We start from the raw sequence: 17423 nt of genomic DNA, 5'->3' as shown, positions 1-17423 counted from the left end.
CACGAAACTACGTCACCGCCATCAACCCCCAATGGAGTCGATACATCGTCTGAGCACGTTCGCCCGGGGCCTCATCCTGCTGCTGCGAGACGAAAACATCCTCCGCGCAGAGCAGCGCGGCTGCTCGAAGTGGCTGCTCGACGCCGAACACCCTCGGAATTTCGCTGCGACGAATTTCGTGCCAATCGCCCTCCCGCGCGCCCAGAACTCGATGGCGCTGCCCAGCCAGCTGCGCTTCTAAGTGTGAGAAGCCAACGCCAACGCCAAGTTCCCGAAACCATTGCCAGGTTTCCCGTGTCTTAATATATCCATTTTCTTCCACTCCTCCTTCTTCTTTATGAAACGGCCCTTTTAGACGAATTCTTTGCAAGTGCTTCAATTGCTTGCCCCGAACCCTCGAACTTATCCGTTCTACCGCCGATCCCCGCCATATCCCACTCGACCCCAGGCACTCCTCTCATCTTCATACCATTGACGATCCCGGTGTGCTGGTACTTGCGGGCGAGGCACTGGACTCACTGCCATCCTTCAATGCGCTGGTAGCGAAGTTGCTGTCGGTGCCGCGAGACCTCCATGATCCAATTGACGGAAGGCTCCCTGCGAGACGACCTCGGGGCCCGAGCAAGATCCGACCGCATGACCAAATGACCGGCAAATTCGACATGACCACGGCAACGAACGTCTCCCGACACGCCCACTCCCCGGACTGCGACGCGCCCTCCTTGGAATCCTGCCGTTTTTCAATTTCAAGTTAGCTTTGCTTTAGCTCTTTCTACCACATGATCACGTCGTAATAAGATGATTGACTGCTAATAATTTACCGTCATGATGAAGTAGCATCGGAGCAGCGCCGCGACCATGACAAAGGCGGCGCCCGAGAACACCACGGAGAGGGCGATCTTCTTCGGCTTCGGGAGATCGGTCCGCCACAGCATCGGCAGCGGGATCGACAGCAGATACGCGTCTGTCAGTACGTCGAGGACGAAACACGTCAAGATGAAAACCTTCGACACAGCGGCTTGACAAGAATCTGAGAAAACCAAGTGTCAGCAATTGGCCTACTGGTTAAAGCGCATCTCTAACCATGATGAATCCGCCCAAGGTTTGGTTTTAACTTACTTCCTGGGTTCGGATAGAATTGCCAGTACTTGTAGAAGGGGAAGCAGCCGGCCATCAGCGTCATGTGCACCGTGAACCAACTGACAAAGATGAAGCCAAAGGCGACTCGGATGCGATACTTGTAGCCAGCCAGATCATGCTGACAATACATAGATGATGGGAGATTAGTAGGTAGTTCATGACAATTTCGGGGGCGTTCTTTTGATGAGAGAAAGAGGCTGAGACCACCACCAATCTTAAATACTTACTGTGAGCCGGGAGTAGAATGAGCAGACGGCCGTCTTCAAGGTCCAGAGCATGGCCGTGTAGCAGTTCTGGCCGGCGATCTGCGTCTTGGACCCCGCGATGCTGAGCGCGAGTTCAGGTTAGTCAGCGCAACCCAAGATCTGGACAGGAAGGGTTGATGAGAAGGAACTCACATCAGCCATGCCATCATTGGATCTTTGGCGTAACTTGCTCTCTGCTCATCGTCGTAGCCGTTGTTTGCCATGCCCCGCCACCAGGCCGTGACACTGTAGGCCAGCACGGTCTCGGCAATGAAGAGCAACTACTCATACATCAATCAGTTCTCCGTCTCATATCATCTTGATGGCGTAAACACTGTTTATATATTGCTTTGTGTAAATGACCGACAGGCAGTTTGTGCACTCACCGCGGCTATCAGCATCAATATGTCGTCGGCAGCCAGCCTCCGGCCCATGGTTGCGACACGCATGCCGATCCGGACGACAATGACAGAGTCCCAGTCCAAGCAAGGTCCAGCTCTCGTTAAATGACGACATTGTCGAAAGGATGCCTTGGGGAGGTCGCAGCGAATGGTGATTGTTCTTGAATGTGAGAAAATGAAGCATCAGCTCATTGTTTAATAAAGCTGTGAGTTGGCAAGAACCTTTAATTGATGGCCTATCGTGGGTTGGACAGCAGGTTAGCTAATGGAGAGGCATGAGACGACCGATAGGTGTGGTTTCTGCACATGGTTCAATCGAAATAACACGAGGTACATACCTCACGCTCACCATTACCTCACATCACGTATCCTTGAGATTAGCAGATATACGTTCTGGGCGTGTGATAGTGACTCCTCCACTAAGCTCTAGGTACTCTGTACCAAGCTCACTCAACAGAAACAGCTTATTGCTGCCTGTATGAACTTTGCAGGAGCCCTGTCTTCCAATGCTTCTTCTCCTCGCATGGAATGGGGGCTTATCCAGGCATAAAAGTTACATTGGTCCATGAGACCAATGCCACTATTCTGAGCCCAAAGCCTACGATAGCTACATCTCCAACTTTCAGCCAGGACTTGAGACTGTACAGAGCAGGAGTATCCCATCCGAGGCAAGGATATTATTATATGTCCACATTATAGTAAAAAATATTTATGAGTTGTAATATTTGAAGCAACGCTAGAGGTCGCCAAGGACAAAAGAAAAAGAAACATCTAATCGTAAACGCGTGCCTAAAACCAAGGAAATACACCATGCCACCATCATCACAGCAACCCTATCACACCGACCAGCAAGCCGGCCACCACCCCAGCCATCATCCTCATCCCATCCCTACCTGTGTTTGGATAACCCTCCGAGGAACTGACGCTGCCGCCACCACTTCCCTTTCCTCCCCCAGACCCAGACCCACTGCCGCCCTTGCCCGTCGCGGTAGCCTCCGCCTTCTGCGCATCCCCCAACACGCTGAACTCGGCATCGCGCCACGCCCCGACGTACTGCGAGACATCCGACTGCACCGGCGGGGGCACGTCGCTCTGGTACCACCCGTTGGTGGTGACGGCGGCCCAGCCCCAGGCCGAGCTCGCGATGGACGCCGAGACCTGCGGCGAGTCGGCGTCGCCCGCGCGCGAGATGGCGGCCAAGATGGTCGCGTAGTCGGCGCGGCCCGCGAAGGAGCGGTCGACGGCGTACAGGGCCGACGCGAGCTGCGTGTAGAAGGACCCCGTCGCCCACGTGGGTTGCGCGGCGGAGGAGGGGAAGACGTGGTGCAGGTACGCGGACGCGTCGGTCGAGGCGGGGAGGGCGAAGACGGTGGTCGTCGTGGTGGAGGAGGGGGCCCGCCGTGGTCGTGGGATGCGTGTGGGGTGTATTGACTAGTGTCCCAAGATGAGGAGGGGGAGGACGTAGGGGGAGTGTAGTAGATGGTGCTACTGCTGCTGGAACTTGTCTCGTCGTAGTACGATGTGAGGAAGGTGCTGGTGGACGTGGTGGTGGGTAAATAGCTGTCCACCGTCACCGTCGTCGTGAGGCTGGCGGACACGTCGACGGCGCTGTACAACGAGCTGGTCGACGAGGAGGGCTGGGCGGCGCCGGGTTCTACAGTGTGGCTGGTGACGGTCGTGTAGACAACGCTGGTTTGTACGTCGGTTGCTGCTGGTGATGAGGCGCTTGAGGGTGGGGGAGGTGGTGGTGGCGGCGGAGGCGCCGATGTGCTGGAGGTTGTGGCTGCTGCTTGGTCGGAGGGGGTATAGTAGATTGTGGAAGAAGACAACGATGATGAGCTGGGTTGGTATAAGCTGGAGGTGGACGATACATCCTGTGCTGTGACTTTCTCGAGCAGAAGTGTCAACCCCAGGTACGGCAGAAGCCGTGAGGATGTTGTTGTGGTTTTCATCCTCTTGTTTTGGGTACCAGTAAGGAGTATCCTGCGATGACTTCTTCCTCTTGCTTGGCAAGTACTACACGTTGGTATGATAGGATAAAGGGTGCCACAGAGTCGGAAAGTAATATAGACAAGAAAATGGCCCGTTCAATAAGCATACGGGCAGGTAGGATGCGCATCGATTGCTATATAAGAAACGACCCGGGAAGGTGGCCTCGTCGATTGACTTTTGTCTTGGAAGCTTGCGGCATCCCAGCCGCCGCAAGCTCTGGACGGTTTGTCGCATCCCTCACTCATCCTACAGGATAGAGGCTATCACGAGTAATTTAAAAAAGGCAGGCTGGTTTTACAGGGGCATGCCAAATGTGGCGCAGTGACAGGCGAAGGGCCTAGGCCGTCTTTTCCAAGACAACGTGGTCGCTGACGCAGCACTCTCCAGAAAACAGGTTGGGCGATGGGGGGGCAACGGGGCGGCTTTGTATGCTACGCCAAATCGTGGTGGCTGATGGAAGATGTCAGATCCGCATCGGAATCGGAGGGCCGGGTATAGGGTTCAAGACCATGGCCAAAATAGGAAATTGTCGTGGGATTTGAGTAGGCGCTAAGGTCGGGCTAATACGCTGGGAGGCGTCCATGTCTTGGGCATGGATGGGGGTCAATATCAGTGGGCGGGATTTCTTCCCGCTCTTAGTAATAAGATACAAGACAAATTCCGCCACAAAAGGAAGGAAAAGATCGATAACTCGGTCGAACCATCGAATAATCGAAAACAAACTTTATTATTTAAATCTACGAGGTCGAATTAACCTAGCCGAACCTTTATCGAGGGGACGCAGTTAAGGCGTTACGGTATAGATGATTTAATAAATAATCCGATAATTATTAATACCGGTCGCGCCGGACTCGCGTAAAACTAGCACTACCCGCGAAGTAACGTCGCGGCGTATAATTAAGGACCTTAAACGCCTCAAACGCGTTTTAATAGCGAAAATAGCTCGAAAAAGGTATTAAAAAGGATTAAAGCATTTAAAGAAACTGATTATTAATTTAGTAGCCCTTAATAATAAACGTAAAGAGATTTTTTAAATAATTAAAGAATTTCGCACCGAAACAACCGAATTACGACCGTACTTCGACAACGACGATAACGTGCTAATAACCCGCGGGGAATTACGAAAAATAATCGAAAAAACTATCGCTTAAATTACGTAAAATTTTAAAATTATATAAACTAAATCTTAAGCTTAAATTATATTTACGCCGCGTAATAGCGATCCCACTGTTTAGCAACCAAAAATTATCGTTCCAGCCCGCCGAAACCGCGAAATAGTAATTAAAAGCGTAAATTAATTCAATAATATTTAAAAAAAAAGCTAATAAATATCGTGCAAAGCGTTAATACAATAATTGGATATAGCGAGACTATTATAGTAAAAAACTACTTAGCGGCGATATCGTTTTTATTTTTAAAAACGAAGCGAAAAAACATATAAAAAATAATAGATAAGTTTTAAACGCTTTTAAGACTAACGCGTAACTTATTTACAAAAAACTCGTAATTATCGCGAAAAAAATCCTAGCGAAAAAACTACGGGATACTTATAATAAAACCGCGTTATTATATAACTTACTCGTAAATAAATATAACCCGAAAAAAATCTCGAAATATAAACGTAGCCTACCGAAAAATCCCGAAGTACGCTACGCCTCCCTTATTTTATATATAAACTCCGTTTAAACTATAAAAAATTTGTGCGATAACGGCTTAATATAGGATTCCGAGATTTTCGACTATAAACCGTATAACGCTAGCCTTCGTATTTAATAATGCTACCGCTATTACGGCTACGGCTACGTAGTTAAGTATTGTCGGAAATAATAGCGATATGGCTACTGTTTTATAGTAGCACACTCTAAGGGAGATTAAAAATGCCCTTAAAGAAGACTACAAAGCAGGAAACGTTATATTAATTACGGCAGGGAATATACGGCGTAAGATCGCGGCTGCCCCGTAACGATCTAGTAAAAAAACGCGTAAGAAAAGCTTATACTTACCGGCTTCGTTAATTCGAAATCCGTAACACCGGCGACAGCTCGGCAGGAATAAAACGTTTATTACTACCGACAACGTTCTTTATTAACGATAAAAAAGGTATATAATAATTTCGCGAAAAAGAGGCCGCCCGCGATTCGATTCGACAGCGAACAGTTAAAATAAAAAAACACGCTTGTAAAACCGGCGCGGTACCGTCGTTTTTTTATTAACGCAAAATATTATTATAGTCTTATAATTATAAGCTTACGAATAGTATATTAAAACGTCGTAATATTAAAAGTAATAACAGTATTTGCCTTAACTAATTAAAAAAAGTATAATATATTAGTACTATAAAAAGTATAAACGAACCCTCGTACGTAAACCGCGTACTATTTAAAAATAACTAGGTATCGAATAATTTACGGCGAAAGCTAAACGGTTATCTATATATATAAACGCTTCGATATCGCTAAATTAAAAATTAAAGCAGGCCTTAATTAAGCTACCGTTATAATACCGAGAGGAAAAAGTGGCCGCTTTACTATATAGTTTATATATTCGCCAATTTAAAAAACTTCTCGATAACGGAGCCCCCTAAACGACCTCGATACAATTTTATACCCCGGGCGATACTTACTCATCAAAAACTTTAATATATACTATCCGCTTTAAAACGTATATAACAAGAAATCGTACAAAGTAAACAACCTTTTTACCTTTACGAACTAATAAAACTTAAAGCTAGCTACGCTATATAAAAAAATTACGAGACGACGCCACGGATAAAAAAATTTTACGCTAAACTTAGCCTAGGTAATACGAGGAACAATAATTTTATATAAAAGAGACCCTAGCTTAAAAGGTTTTAATTACAGGGTATAGGTTATCCGCGTTAAATTAAAAGCTAACTCGTTACGAGGTAGTAAAACGAAAGCAAAAGGATAAAACTAAACGATATTAAATAAAGGGCTAGCACGGGCGGAAGCCGGAGTACATTTAATCGATATCGCCGAGCTAATAAGCCCGGAAAAGCTAAATTAAGTTATTAATAATTTTATAAGCGACCTACAAAAAATTACCGATATAGCAGCCTTAAAAAAGACCCTTTATACTAATAAAAGTACGCTTTAATAGTTATTAAAAGTTTAAAAAACGTAAACTATAACGAAATAACGATACCGAGCCTATTTCGCGGTACCCTCGCAATATATTTAAAACTAATCTACCGAGTCGAAAATAAACCTAGAGAGAATCGTTTAAATAACGAAAACGAAAAGCTAGCGCTACGTAGTCGCCGCTACTTCTTACGATTTTAAAATATTTTAGTCGCTTAAACAATAGGCCCGACTACGGAACTAAACGCTATTATAAATAGCGGGAATCCTAAAATTACGACGTAGTAAAAAAGTTATTAACGAGGCGCGAAACTACAACGAGAAAGCTACGCTTTTTTTAAAAAGGTTTTTCTTTAACCTAGAAACCGACCTTATAAATTTAAATACCGTACCGAACTACGCTTTTAGTTTTACCCCTATCGAGGCAAAGGTAACGGCTAAAGAGATAAAAGATATTATTAAGTAAACGGAACCTTGGAAGGCTCTAAGGGAAGACCTTTTACTTCCTGGTTTCTTTAAAACGTATAGGGAACCCCTTTTCCGGACGTTAGCCGGCTTGGCGACAACGAGTTTCCGGCTTACCTACTTCCTTAAACGTTTCCGTACGGCAAAGGTTATCGTAATCTTAAAGCTAAATAAAACAGTAACCGAAAAGCAGACACTTAATAGATGGAGACCTATTTTATTACTTAATACGGTTAGAAAGGTAATAGAAACAGTTATAAACCGGCGAATTACCGGAATAACCGAAAAGTACTCGCTTTTACTTAAAGATTAAATAAGGAACCGAACGTAGCGGTCTACCGAGCTAATTATTCGACTAGTTATCGACGTCGTTCGTATAACGTAGTAATAAAAGGGCGTCGCTTCCCTTTTTTAGCTTAATATTAAAGGCGTTTTTGATATAATTAACTATAAAAAACTAATTATTATATTTCGCGAGAAGGGATTGCCGGATTAGGTTTGCTAATAAATCGAAAGCTTTATTACGGACAAATCGGTTCACTTTTATTTCGACGGCAAATTATTAAAAAGGATCTAGTTTCGCGTTAGTATTCCGTAAGGCTTCCCGCTATCACCGATCCTCTTTATTTTTTATATCGCTATACTATACGAGGAGTTAAAAACGTACGAATAGTTTATTATCGTCGGATTCGCGGATAATATAAATCTTATTACTGTAAAACCAAACCACGTTACGAATTACTAAAACTTAAAAAGAGCCTAGGAAATTTATAACCGCTGGGTATATACGAAAAGAATGGAGTTTAAACCTAAAAAAAGCGAGCTTATTTATTTTACTAAAACGCGAAAAGCTTATACGTTATAAATACGCCTCGGAAACGCTGTTATAACGCCGGTAACCTTTATAAGATTCCTCGGCGTTTAGTTCTATCAGAAGCTATAATGAAAGGACTATATCTTAAAAATTAAAACGAAAATGGTAATTTAAATATTAACTCTCACTAAGCTCGTAGCGTTAATTTAGGGATATTTAGTATAAAGGGTAAAGAAGCTTTATACGAAAATAATACGTAGCGTACTCGCGTATAAAGCGTCGGTTTAATATAAAGTAGGCGATATCGAAAAAGGGTTAACTTTTAGCTTTATAATAGTTTAAAACTCCTATCTCCGGACCGTAATAAAAGCATATAAGGCGACCCCTTAATACTATTTAAAAACTAAAGCGGCAGTTCCCCCCTTTAACCTCTATCTAAATGCGAGGGCAGCTAGTTTCGAGATACGCACGGAGACTACCGGAAAGCTATAATTTTTACGCGGCGCCTATATAAAAGCGGCAGAGATTATTAATAAAGAACGTAGCGCAAGGAAAAAGAGACAAAAGAAACCCTAAAAGGCTATTAGCAAAGCCCCCACGATTTTATAGCTAAGCGACGCTTAATTAACGTTAATTAGATAATGGCTAAATAGTTAAACGGTCGAATAAGCGTTTAAAAAAAATAGGAATAAAAATAGTTCTATACCGTTACTCCGACGCGAAACCGCCGCGAATTAACTATAAAATCGCCGTTAAATTGGGAAGCGTGCCGTTGTTACGACGATATATTTAAATACGAAGCATCGGTTTTAATATAAGTACGTATTAGAAAAAATAAGGCTTAAGTTGTTTTTATTCACCTGTCGGGTTTTAAACGTCCCGACGCCGCTATATAACTACGGTAAAAAACGGGAGACAGCCGAACACCTGATTTTATACTGCAAAGACTTTAAGGGAAAATAAGAGTAACTAACAAAACAGTTAACACTTAGTTCGTTACGAACTCGTCGCGATTTAGCGGCGCTTACTATAAAAAAAGATACGGCGAAAGTTATCGTAAAATAGTTTTTACGAACCGGTTAACTGCCGCTGTATAAGTTAGTAATAAAGATTAAGGGACCACCCGAACCTAAATAATCTCTCTTTAGGCCCTAAAGCAAGGGTTACTAAGCTGGTGGGTAAGAACCAGCATGGTAACGTCGAGCACGTAAAGTAGATTTTACGATATTAACAGCGTATATTTTTAGTCCAGCTTCGGCACGGTTTATTACACGAAGAACTAGATAGATATACCGAAGGCCTTCGGCATACGGCGTACTATTAATAATAATAATAATATAAGATACAAGACATTTCAGATCCTCACGATCCGTTTAAGTCAATATGTCTTCCATACCGACCTGCAGTTTTCGACCATGAACGACGTATAATGAGGTTGGCCAACCGGTTGTGTTGATGTTGCGAAAACCAACCATCAAATCCAGCCTCTGAAGTCATCAATCACCACCGAGAGTTTGGCTTACTCATGTACAGCCCTGCAATACGAAGTCTTTCATTGACAGTCGTCATGCGTCCCCAACGCAGTCCGTCGTGCAGGAGCATGCAGGGCTTTCTCGTGTCTCAAACCTTTGGCCTTGAAATAGATAGAAATGCCACCACCACTGACTGCATACCACTCGATTTGGCATCTTCTAGGACCAAATCCAAACCCAAAGGGCATGTCACCCTGCGGCCTGCGGCAAAGCAAAAGACATGAAACTGACCATAAGGCTGATGCTGTGTGTGAAACGCATTACCAACGCCGCGTGAACCTTGCCCTCCTCTGCAAGCATCACTGACGAACATGGACCCCTTCCGTCAGGGAGGAGACGATTGATACCGAAACCGGGTTTCTGGGTACGTATTAGGTAACCCAATCAGCTACAACTGGCCCTTGCATGGGCATGATTGTCGGGAAGGCCATTCGTTGTTTGTGGCGCAAATACGTAATCGCTGAGGTGCTGTGAGTACTGGTGAATGTGTTTTTCAGCCACGTTACACAGGTGGTGTTTCATTAGCCTCGGTTATAACAACGAAACTGATTGTGGCCATGAATACCTAATCATCTAAGTCCTGGGTGGTTGATCGTTTCCTATGCGAAGTCGATAGCTCGGCGACTAATACCCGGACGAGTTCAGACGAGATAGGCAATTATAGACAATACACACAAGTTTGGACGGAATAGCATGACATCTACTGCTTGCCCATCGACTTGGGACGGAAGATAGCTAAATTCGTATTGTCCATACTCATGATTCAATAGTGTAGCAACTGTGAATGAATGTTCGTTACATTCACTCGTTCTGTGAATGCCTTAGAAAGTGGTGCCTTAGGGATGACCAGGCTGACAGGGAACAGATTCCGGCTGATTCCATAATGGATTAGGCATGAATTCACTGTGCTGCATATTGACCATTGTCTGCATGTTGTATTCAACGTTCGACTAGTTACATGAATACCTTTGTGACTTTTATTGAGTACGTAGGGCTGAGAGCTACACGTAACATTTATTGCTCCTGGGTTAGGGGTGTGTGACCACTTCCGTATAGTGTTTGGCCATCATCATGCTTGTTGCATTCAATGCTTGTGTAATGGTTTCATGAGCCGGTACTGGCTCGGACTCAGGAGGACGCCCCGAACATGTAGAAAAGTTGGATTGTATTGAATGCGGACCCGCCGTTCAGACTCAGGTGTGAAGTGAATAGAATCCAGGTAATGAATACAAGCTGAACCGGTGAATTAAGCTGCCATTGAAGTGAATGCAAGCGGGCCAACGCCGAAAAGGGGCGGGTCAACGCCGAAAAGGGGTAGGTATTTAAGTTTCGGAATTTCCCGCTCAGCTCCCAGACCTTCTTCCCTTCTACAACTCACCAAGCACATCGTGCTCGTCGACAACCAAAGACCCAGCTGTTGTCGCCGCATCGTCGACGACCAACCAATCTTCCGTCCCATCGTCGACTACCAATCACTCTTTCGTCCCATCTCGTCGACTTACACTCAGTCTTCCGACATCGTCGACCACCACTCAACCTTCCGTCCCATCGTCGACTAGTACTTAGTCTTCCGTCCCATATCGTCGACTAGTATAGTCTTTCGTCCCATCATTAACTAAGTCTTCCATCCCATCGTCGATCCAACGATGTCTTCCAGCAACACCAACAAGAAGGGCAAGGGCAAAGCCCCTGCCCCCGGCGACATCCTGCGCATCGGCCCGGCCTCGACGGTCCTCCCCGGCGAGCTCAACGAACAGGGCAAGTTCGTCTGCGGCATGTTCAAGCCCGGCAGCGACACCGAGCTCTGCGGCGAGGTCATCGCCAACAAGAAGGGGTCCATCTCGAGCCACAAGCACAAGATCCACCACGCCCAGTACCTGCAGTCGAACCATCCCTCGGACATCCAGACCGTCAAAACCACCCAGTACGAGAAGCTGAACGCCCCCGACACATCAAGTGTAAGCGCTGCGGCGGCCACGCGAACAGTGCCCACAGCCTTATTCAGCACTATCGCCAGTACAAGGAGACCCACTGCAACTATGGCACCCATGCCCAGATCTTCGGGGAGTACGACGAGCTGGCCGACCGTGAGTCCTATTCTAATGCTCCCTGCCAGCTTACGAGTAATATATTGTTGCATACTAACATGATTTATATAGTCATGCCCAATGCCAAGGATAAGGTGGAGTCTGGTGAGGAGGAGGGCTATTAGTCGGATACCTCGCAGTAGTAATTGGTCACAATGACCACTGCTCACCGGCGAGTCGTATGTTGAGGAACGGCGCAACAATGGTATAGGCACACGGTATATACTTACATAGATAGCGACTGGGCTTAATAGGTCGCAACAATATCTAGTAGGCTAGTAAGCAATACGATATTCTAGTGCCTAAACATGAATTTTAATTGCCGATCTTCTGCTATAAACTAGAGAAACTCTTGTAAAAGTCGCCGAAGAAAGATATTCGATTACCGAAAAACAAAGGATAAACGAGGGATAAACGAAATTCGGTCGCCGAAGAACGACATTTAATCGCGTAGTAAACCTAGGGGTAAAGAGGCAGTTAAAAAGTCTACGAGCCTGTCGCTTTAGCCGAGCCGACTTAATATGGACTGACGTTGAAGTAGAGTTGTATAGTGAAGATAGTGAATCAGTGAAGGGCAATAAGGTATATGTTAGACACTGAATCATGTCCCCGATAACGGCCAGGTGCAATCCTTGAAGGGATCACAAAGCGACTATACCAAAGCGGCAGGTCGGGAAGGGATTCGGCCCCAATGACGTCTTGGCGGCACCACACAGATCCTGGCAAGACACGCCGTAATCTCCGCTATCTCTCGGGTTGCATGCTGATTCGCAGACGGGTAACCCCGCCAATTGGTCCTTGGCAGCAGCAGCGAAGGAAACTCCCAACATGCATGCATGATAAGCCTCGACTGGCTACCGAGTAAGCGGTAGAAGTCGCATACCTGTGGGACTAGGGCCAGGTTACATCATTACATATGGGTAGCCAGCCTGCACCGTTCCGTCTCTCTGGAAGTTTCCCCTTCGCAACCTGCATCTTGCTCGGATCGCCCCTCGACTCAACAGACTGAGAGACAGCATGGACTTCCTCCGTCGCCTCAATAGGGCCTCGGTCCTGCTAGCAAGCCTGCTAGCCACCGCCGACAGCCTGCGCGTCCAGATCTCCCTCCAAAACGGGACCGATGATCTCTTGAGCGGCAAGGTCGACGGCCGCGTGGTGCTCATGTTCGCGCCCAACGGCACCGACCCTCTGGCCGACATCGACGTCACGTCCACGCCAAACTACATGTTCGGCAAGAACGTCTTCGGCTTCGACGCCGCGGACACCATCGCGTTCGCCGGGGGCAGTGGAGATGTCAACGCGACTGGAACCGGCGGCGTGTACGGCTTCCCGCTCGTGAGCATGGATGACTTGCCCGCGGGGGCGTACCGCGTGCAGGCCTTTCTGAACCTGTACGACCGGGTCGAGCGCAGCGATGGGTCGGTTGTGCATCTCAAGTTCCCCTGCGGCGACGGCGCGCCCCAAGTGAACGGGGTCGGAAGCCTTGTCACGCCTGCCGTCGATGTCGAGGTGGCAGAGGAAGATGACGGAAGCCCGCAGACTATCAGCCTCTCGTTCGATAGCGTCACGCCCATTGAGGCATTCACGGGCCGCGAGATCGGGAAGTGCGAGCAGGGCAACTACGCCGACACGGAGCTGCTCAAGTACGTCAAGATCCGCAGCGCCAAGCTGAGCGAGTTCTGGGGGCGCGACATGTACGTGGGCGCCACCGTGCTGCTTCCCGCTGGCTACGACGCCAACGACGAGACGACTCGGTACCCAGTCCTCTACTCGCAGGGCCATTGGCCCAGCGGCAAGGGGCCGTTCAGCTACCCGACAGCCGCATTCTCCAAAGTCTGGGACGCCGGCATGATCCCCGGTGACAACAAAACCGCCGCGCGCCCGGCGCCCAAGCTCATCCTGGTCCGCTTCCGGCACGAGGCGCCCTTCTACGACGACTCGTACGGCGTCAACACGGCCAACCTGGGCCCCTATGGCGACGCCCTCAACGACGAGCTGATCCCTTACCTCGACTCCCTCTTCCACACCATCGCGGCGCCGTACGCCCGCATCCAAGAGGGCGGCTCGACCGGCGGCTGGATCTCGGCCGCGAGCGTCATCTTCCGCCCGGACCTGTTCGGCGCGTGCTTCTCGTCGTACCCGGACTCGCTCACCTTCGCGAAGCACCAGGATATCTCGCTCTACGGCAACAGCAACGCGTACCGGAACGCGGATGACGGGTCCCGCATCGGCTCCATCCGCGCGTTCGACAGCCCCGGCAACGACACCGAGACGATCCTGGCCACGGTCGAGCAGGAGAACCACTGGGAGCTCGTGTTCGGCACGGCGTCGCGCTCGTCGCTGCAGTGGGACGCCTGGAACGCCGTCTTCGGCGCGCAGGGGCTCAACGGGTACCCGCTCGAGCCGTGGGACAAGGTCACGGGCGAGGTGTACCCGGACGCGGTCGCGTACTGGAAGGAGATGGGCATGGATATAGCCGAGTACATCGCGGGCAACTGGGGCTCCAGCATCAACGCCTCCTCCACCAACCCTAGTTCGAAGAAGAACCTAGGCGAAGCCCTCCGCGGTCGCATCCACGTCTACGTAGGAACTCACGATGATTATTATTTGAACGAAGGCGTCGCCGCCTTCGCGCAGCGCGTCAACGCGCCCCAGCTCGGCGGCCCGGGCTGGGCCAACATCACCATGACCCCCGGCGCGACGCACGGCGGCAACTACCAGCGCCGCGAGATCTGGAACTACCTCGAGTTCGTCGCGGACTGGGTCCGGGCCCACGGGCCCGAGGGCGCGACGCCGCTTTCCGCAGAGGCGACGTCGTCCGCGAACCGGGGGAATCGGTTCGAGGAGATTGTGCGCATTGGCGGGCGGGCGGCGGCGCTCGCGCGGCAGGCTGATCCAACGGTGGAGGTCGTGGGAGGCGGCGGGTCGGCGAAGTGCGGTGGGGTGCCGAAGATTACGGGCACGGTCGGGCGTTGGGACCCGGGGGTGAAGCTCGAGGCGCAGTGGGTCGTGGACGGGGAGGCGAGCGGGGCAGCGTTCGGGGTGAAGCAGGGGGATGTCGTGCGGTATGCGGCCGGAAGTGCTGAGGCGAAGAGGGCGTTCGGGGTGAGGTTGCGCGTCAAAGGCACGCAACGGAACTACGAGGACGAGACGCGGGAGAGCGATGTGGTGAAGGTGACGCCAAGGAGGAGATAATGAGGGGCAAATCACTGATAATGCATAATCATCGATATAGTAGAAGTAGGAGTAATATGGCGCGACGATAATGGAACTTGGGAATTTCTGCAGCTATATGCAAATGTAAGCCGTGACCCTCCGGAGGCATAGAATCGGTAATAAGTCGGAATGTAGCCACATTTCAGAACCATGAGAACAAGAAGGAACAGCTTTAAGAATTAATCGAAGGCGCGGCGAACTGCCATAGATTTCTACGGGGTCAGTCAGTGTGCGCGAAGGGCCCCTTGTCTCTCAATTACAGGAAGGAAGCTCGAAAGCGACAGCTAGAGCAGTACTTCTTGACTGGTTGCGAGTAGGAAGAGGTAGTACTAAGATGGTGCGATGCCCAAAAGCTGATCCGCCATTGGCGGCAACCCGATTGATTGGTGTCCTCGCAGAATGCATCCTCAAGCCAGGGCCCCCTATTTCCTAATGGAGGCTGCCGTGCCGTTACATATTAGCCCGTGTCGTGTCATTTCCCCACAACTCGGCGTCAGTCGCACGACAAGCCAGCTCTTTCAGGTCAGCAGAGAAGCCAAGCATTCCCACCAATTGGGCTGGGCGTTGTTCGTAAGGCCAGTCGAGCCCGTCAGGAGATCAGCTTCTCGTTGCTTCTTCGGCGCAATCCTCGAGGCTTATTTTTCTCGATTGGGGGGACAAGTATGGGAATCAATCTAAAGCCCACGAACCGAAAACGGAGATGCTTGGCACAAGCGCGTGGGATATCGGGCCCGGAAGCCTGGTGCAGGGGCCTCCTTTTACTCTACTTCACGGACGAAGAGGGCCGTGGCTACCGGTTGTGGTTAGGCACGACCAGTCTCGAGTATATGCTGGTACGGCACACGGGGCGCCGTGTAAGTGGTGGCAATGGCGGGCGTCATGTCACATTGCATGGCAAGCGGGATGGAAAGATTGCAACAGATAATCGTTTGATGTAAATAACTCAGCAGATGAATCTGGTAGCTATATATACACCACCACCCCTTCATCCTCATCGGTGGAGGGATCTTGTGACTGCATTCGAGAACTTCGAGACCAAACCAGTCATCAGCCAAGACGTTGCGAATCACCACCATGCGTTCCACCTTCGCCCTCGTGGCGGCCTTGGCTGCCCGCGGAGTCGCTTCCCACGCCACCTTCCAGGACTTGTGGGTCAACGGCGTTGACTACGGCGCCCAGTGCGCCCGTCTCCCGCTTTCCAACAGCCCCGTGACCGATGTCTCGTCCAACAACATCCGCTGCAATGCCAACAGTGGCGCCGTGGCAAAGAAGTGCCCCGTGAAAGCCGGCGATACCGTCACAGTGGAGATCCACCAGGTAAGCTACCATTCCCCATGCAACCTCCTCAACAAGAGTAGAACCCTGAGCTGACTCCTCTGCCCGGATGATAGCAACCTGGCGATCGAAACTGCAACGCAGAAGCCATCGGCGGGGCCCATTACGGACCGGTCCAGGTCTACATGAGCAAGGTGAGCGACGCGTCATCGGCAGATGGGGCGGCGGGCTGGTTCAAGATCTTCGCAGACACGTGGGCCAAGGGCAGCGGCGGCTCGGGCGATGACGACTACTGGGGCACCAAGGACATCAACACCTGCTGTGGGCGCATGGACGTGCCGATCCCCAAGGACATCGCGAGCGGCGACTACCTGCTGCGCGCCGAGGCCCTCGCTCTCCACACGGCCAGCTCTTCGGGTCAAGCCCAGTTCTACATGACCTGCTTCCAGCTGACGGTCAGCGGGGGCGGTTCTGCCGCGCCCGCCACTGTCAGCTTTCCCGGTGCCTACAAGGCCAGCGACCCCGGCATCCTCGTCAACATCCACGCCGCCATGTCTGGGTACACGGCCCCTGGCCCGGCGGTGTACTCGGGCGGCTCGACCCGCAAGGCTGGAGGGGCCTGTGCTGGCTGCGAATCCACCTGCAAGCCCGGCAGTGGCCCGGCAGGAACTCTGACGGCCTCTCCCCAACCCTCGCAGACATCATCACCAGGCGGCGGCAACGGTGGTGGTAATGGCGGTGGCAGTGGTGGCGGCAGCGGATGCAGTGTTCAGGCATACGGGCAGTGTGGTGGTAACGGCTACACCGGCTGCACCAAATGCGCAGTAAGTTTCCCCCGGGTTCAAGTCACCCGAAAGAATCCAAGCTGACCCTGTCGATAGTCGGGAACCTGCAAGGCCCTGAACGACTACTACAGCCAGTGCTCATAAGCCAAGTAGACGAGTCTCCAGCAGTAATCGCATATTCGGCGCATATGTTCTCGCTTGGGTGATGTTTCTGGCCACGCTCCACGGGGCTTGCTCGTGTCGGCCTGCATAGGTGGCTTCAATTGCACATATTCCACCTCGGTCCGAGTCAAGTTGCAAACACAAATCTATCTTCCTTGAAACCCTGTGAAGGTTCCTCGTTCGCCCCGTTGTAGTATGTGTCGCGTTG

The 17423-nt window shown here is 49.9% G+C and overlaps 5 protein-coding genes across 5 annotated transcripts; 3 read left to right on the top strand and 2 right to left on the bottom strand.

Annotated features, from left to right (window-relative positions):
- Nucleotides 1–7: 7 nt before the first annotated feature.
- Nucleotides 8–1819, bottom strand: PG986_000086 (uncharacterized protein; the record flags this gene model as incomplete). Its single annotated transcript, XM_066836308.1, has 7 exons — nucleotides 8–229; nucleotides 470–730; nucleotides 822–1030; nucleotides 1120–1258; nucleotides 1368–1467; nucleotides 1539–1666; nucleotides 1772–1819. 7 exons carry the CDS (start codon nucleotides 1817–1819, stop codon nucleotides 8–10), a joined length of 1107 nt encoding a protein of 368 aa, XP_066705201.1.
- A 789-nt stretch (nucleotides 1820–2608) lies between these two features.
- Nucleotides 2609–3659, bottom strand: PG986_000085 (uncharacterized protein; the record flags this gene model as incomplete). The annotated part of the gene is made up of 3 exons (XM_066836307.1): nucleotides 2609–3217; nucleotides 3355–3494; nucleotides 3653–3659. The coding sequence occupies 3 exons, from the start codon at nucleotides 3657–3659 to the stop codon at nucleotides 2609–2611; spliced, it is 756 nt and encodes a 251-aa protein (XP_066705200.1).
- A 7677-nt stretch (nucleotides 3660–11336) lies between these two features.
- Nucleotides 11337–11902, top strand: PG986_000084 (uncharacterized protein; the record flags this gene model as incomplete). The annotated part of the gene is made up of 3 exons (XM_066836306.1): nucleotides 11337–11648; nucleotides 11696–11777; nucleotides 11850–11902. The coding sequence occupies 3 exons, from the start codon at nucleotides 11337–11339 to the stop codon at nucleotides 11900–11902; spliced, it is 447 nt and encodes a 148-aa protein (XP_066705199.1).
- An 892-nt stretch (nucleotides 11903–12794) lies between these two features.
- On the top strand, nucleotides 12795–14972 carry PG986_000083 (uncharacterized protein; the record flags this gene model as incomplete). Its single annotated transcript, XM_066836305.1, has 1 exon — nucleotides 12795–14972. One exon carries the CDS (start codon nucleotides 12795–12797, stop codon nucleotides 14970–14972), a length of 2178 nt encoding a protein of 725 aa, XP_066705198.1.
- Nucleotides 14973–16067: 1095 nt separating this feature from the next.
- On the top strand, nucleotides 16068–17197 carry PG986_000082 (glycosylhydrolase family 61-5; the record flags this gene model as incomplete). The annotated part of the gene is made up of 3 exons (XM_066836304.1): nucleotides 16068–16310; nucleotides 16385–17092; nucleotides 17150–17197. The coding sequence occupies 3 exons, from the start codon at nucleotides 16068–16070 to the stop codon at nucleotides 17195–17197; spliced, it is 999 nt and encodes a 332-aa protein (XP_066705197.1).
- Nucleotides 17198–17423: the final 226 nt, after the last annotated feature.

This window comes from Apiospora aurea, assembly GCF_038362705.1.
Source record: "Apiospora aurea strain CBS 24483 chromosome Unknown utg000001l_segment0_segment0, whole genome shotgun sequence".
NCBI lineage: Eukaryota > Fungi > Ascomycota > Sordariomycetes > Amphisphaeriales > Apiosporaceae > Apiospora > Apiospora aurea.
The sequence above is the reverse complement of the archived record's forward strand: the minus strand, read 5'-3'. Positions and strand labels throughout refer to the sequence as shown.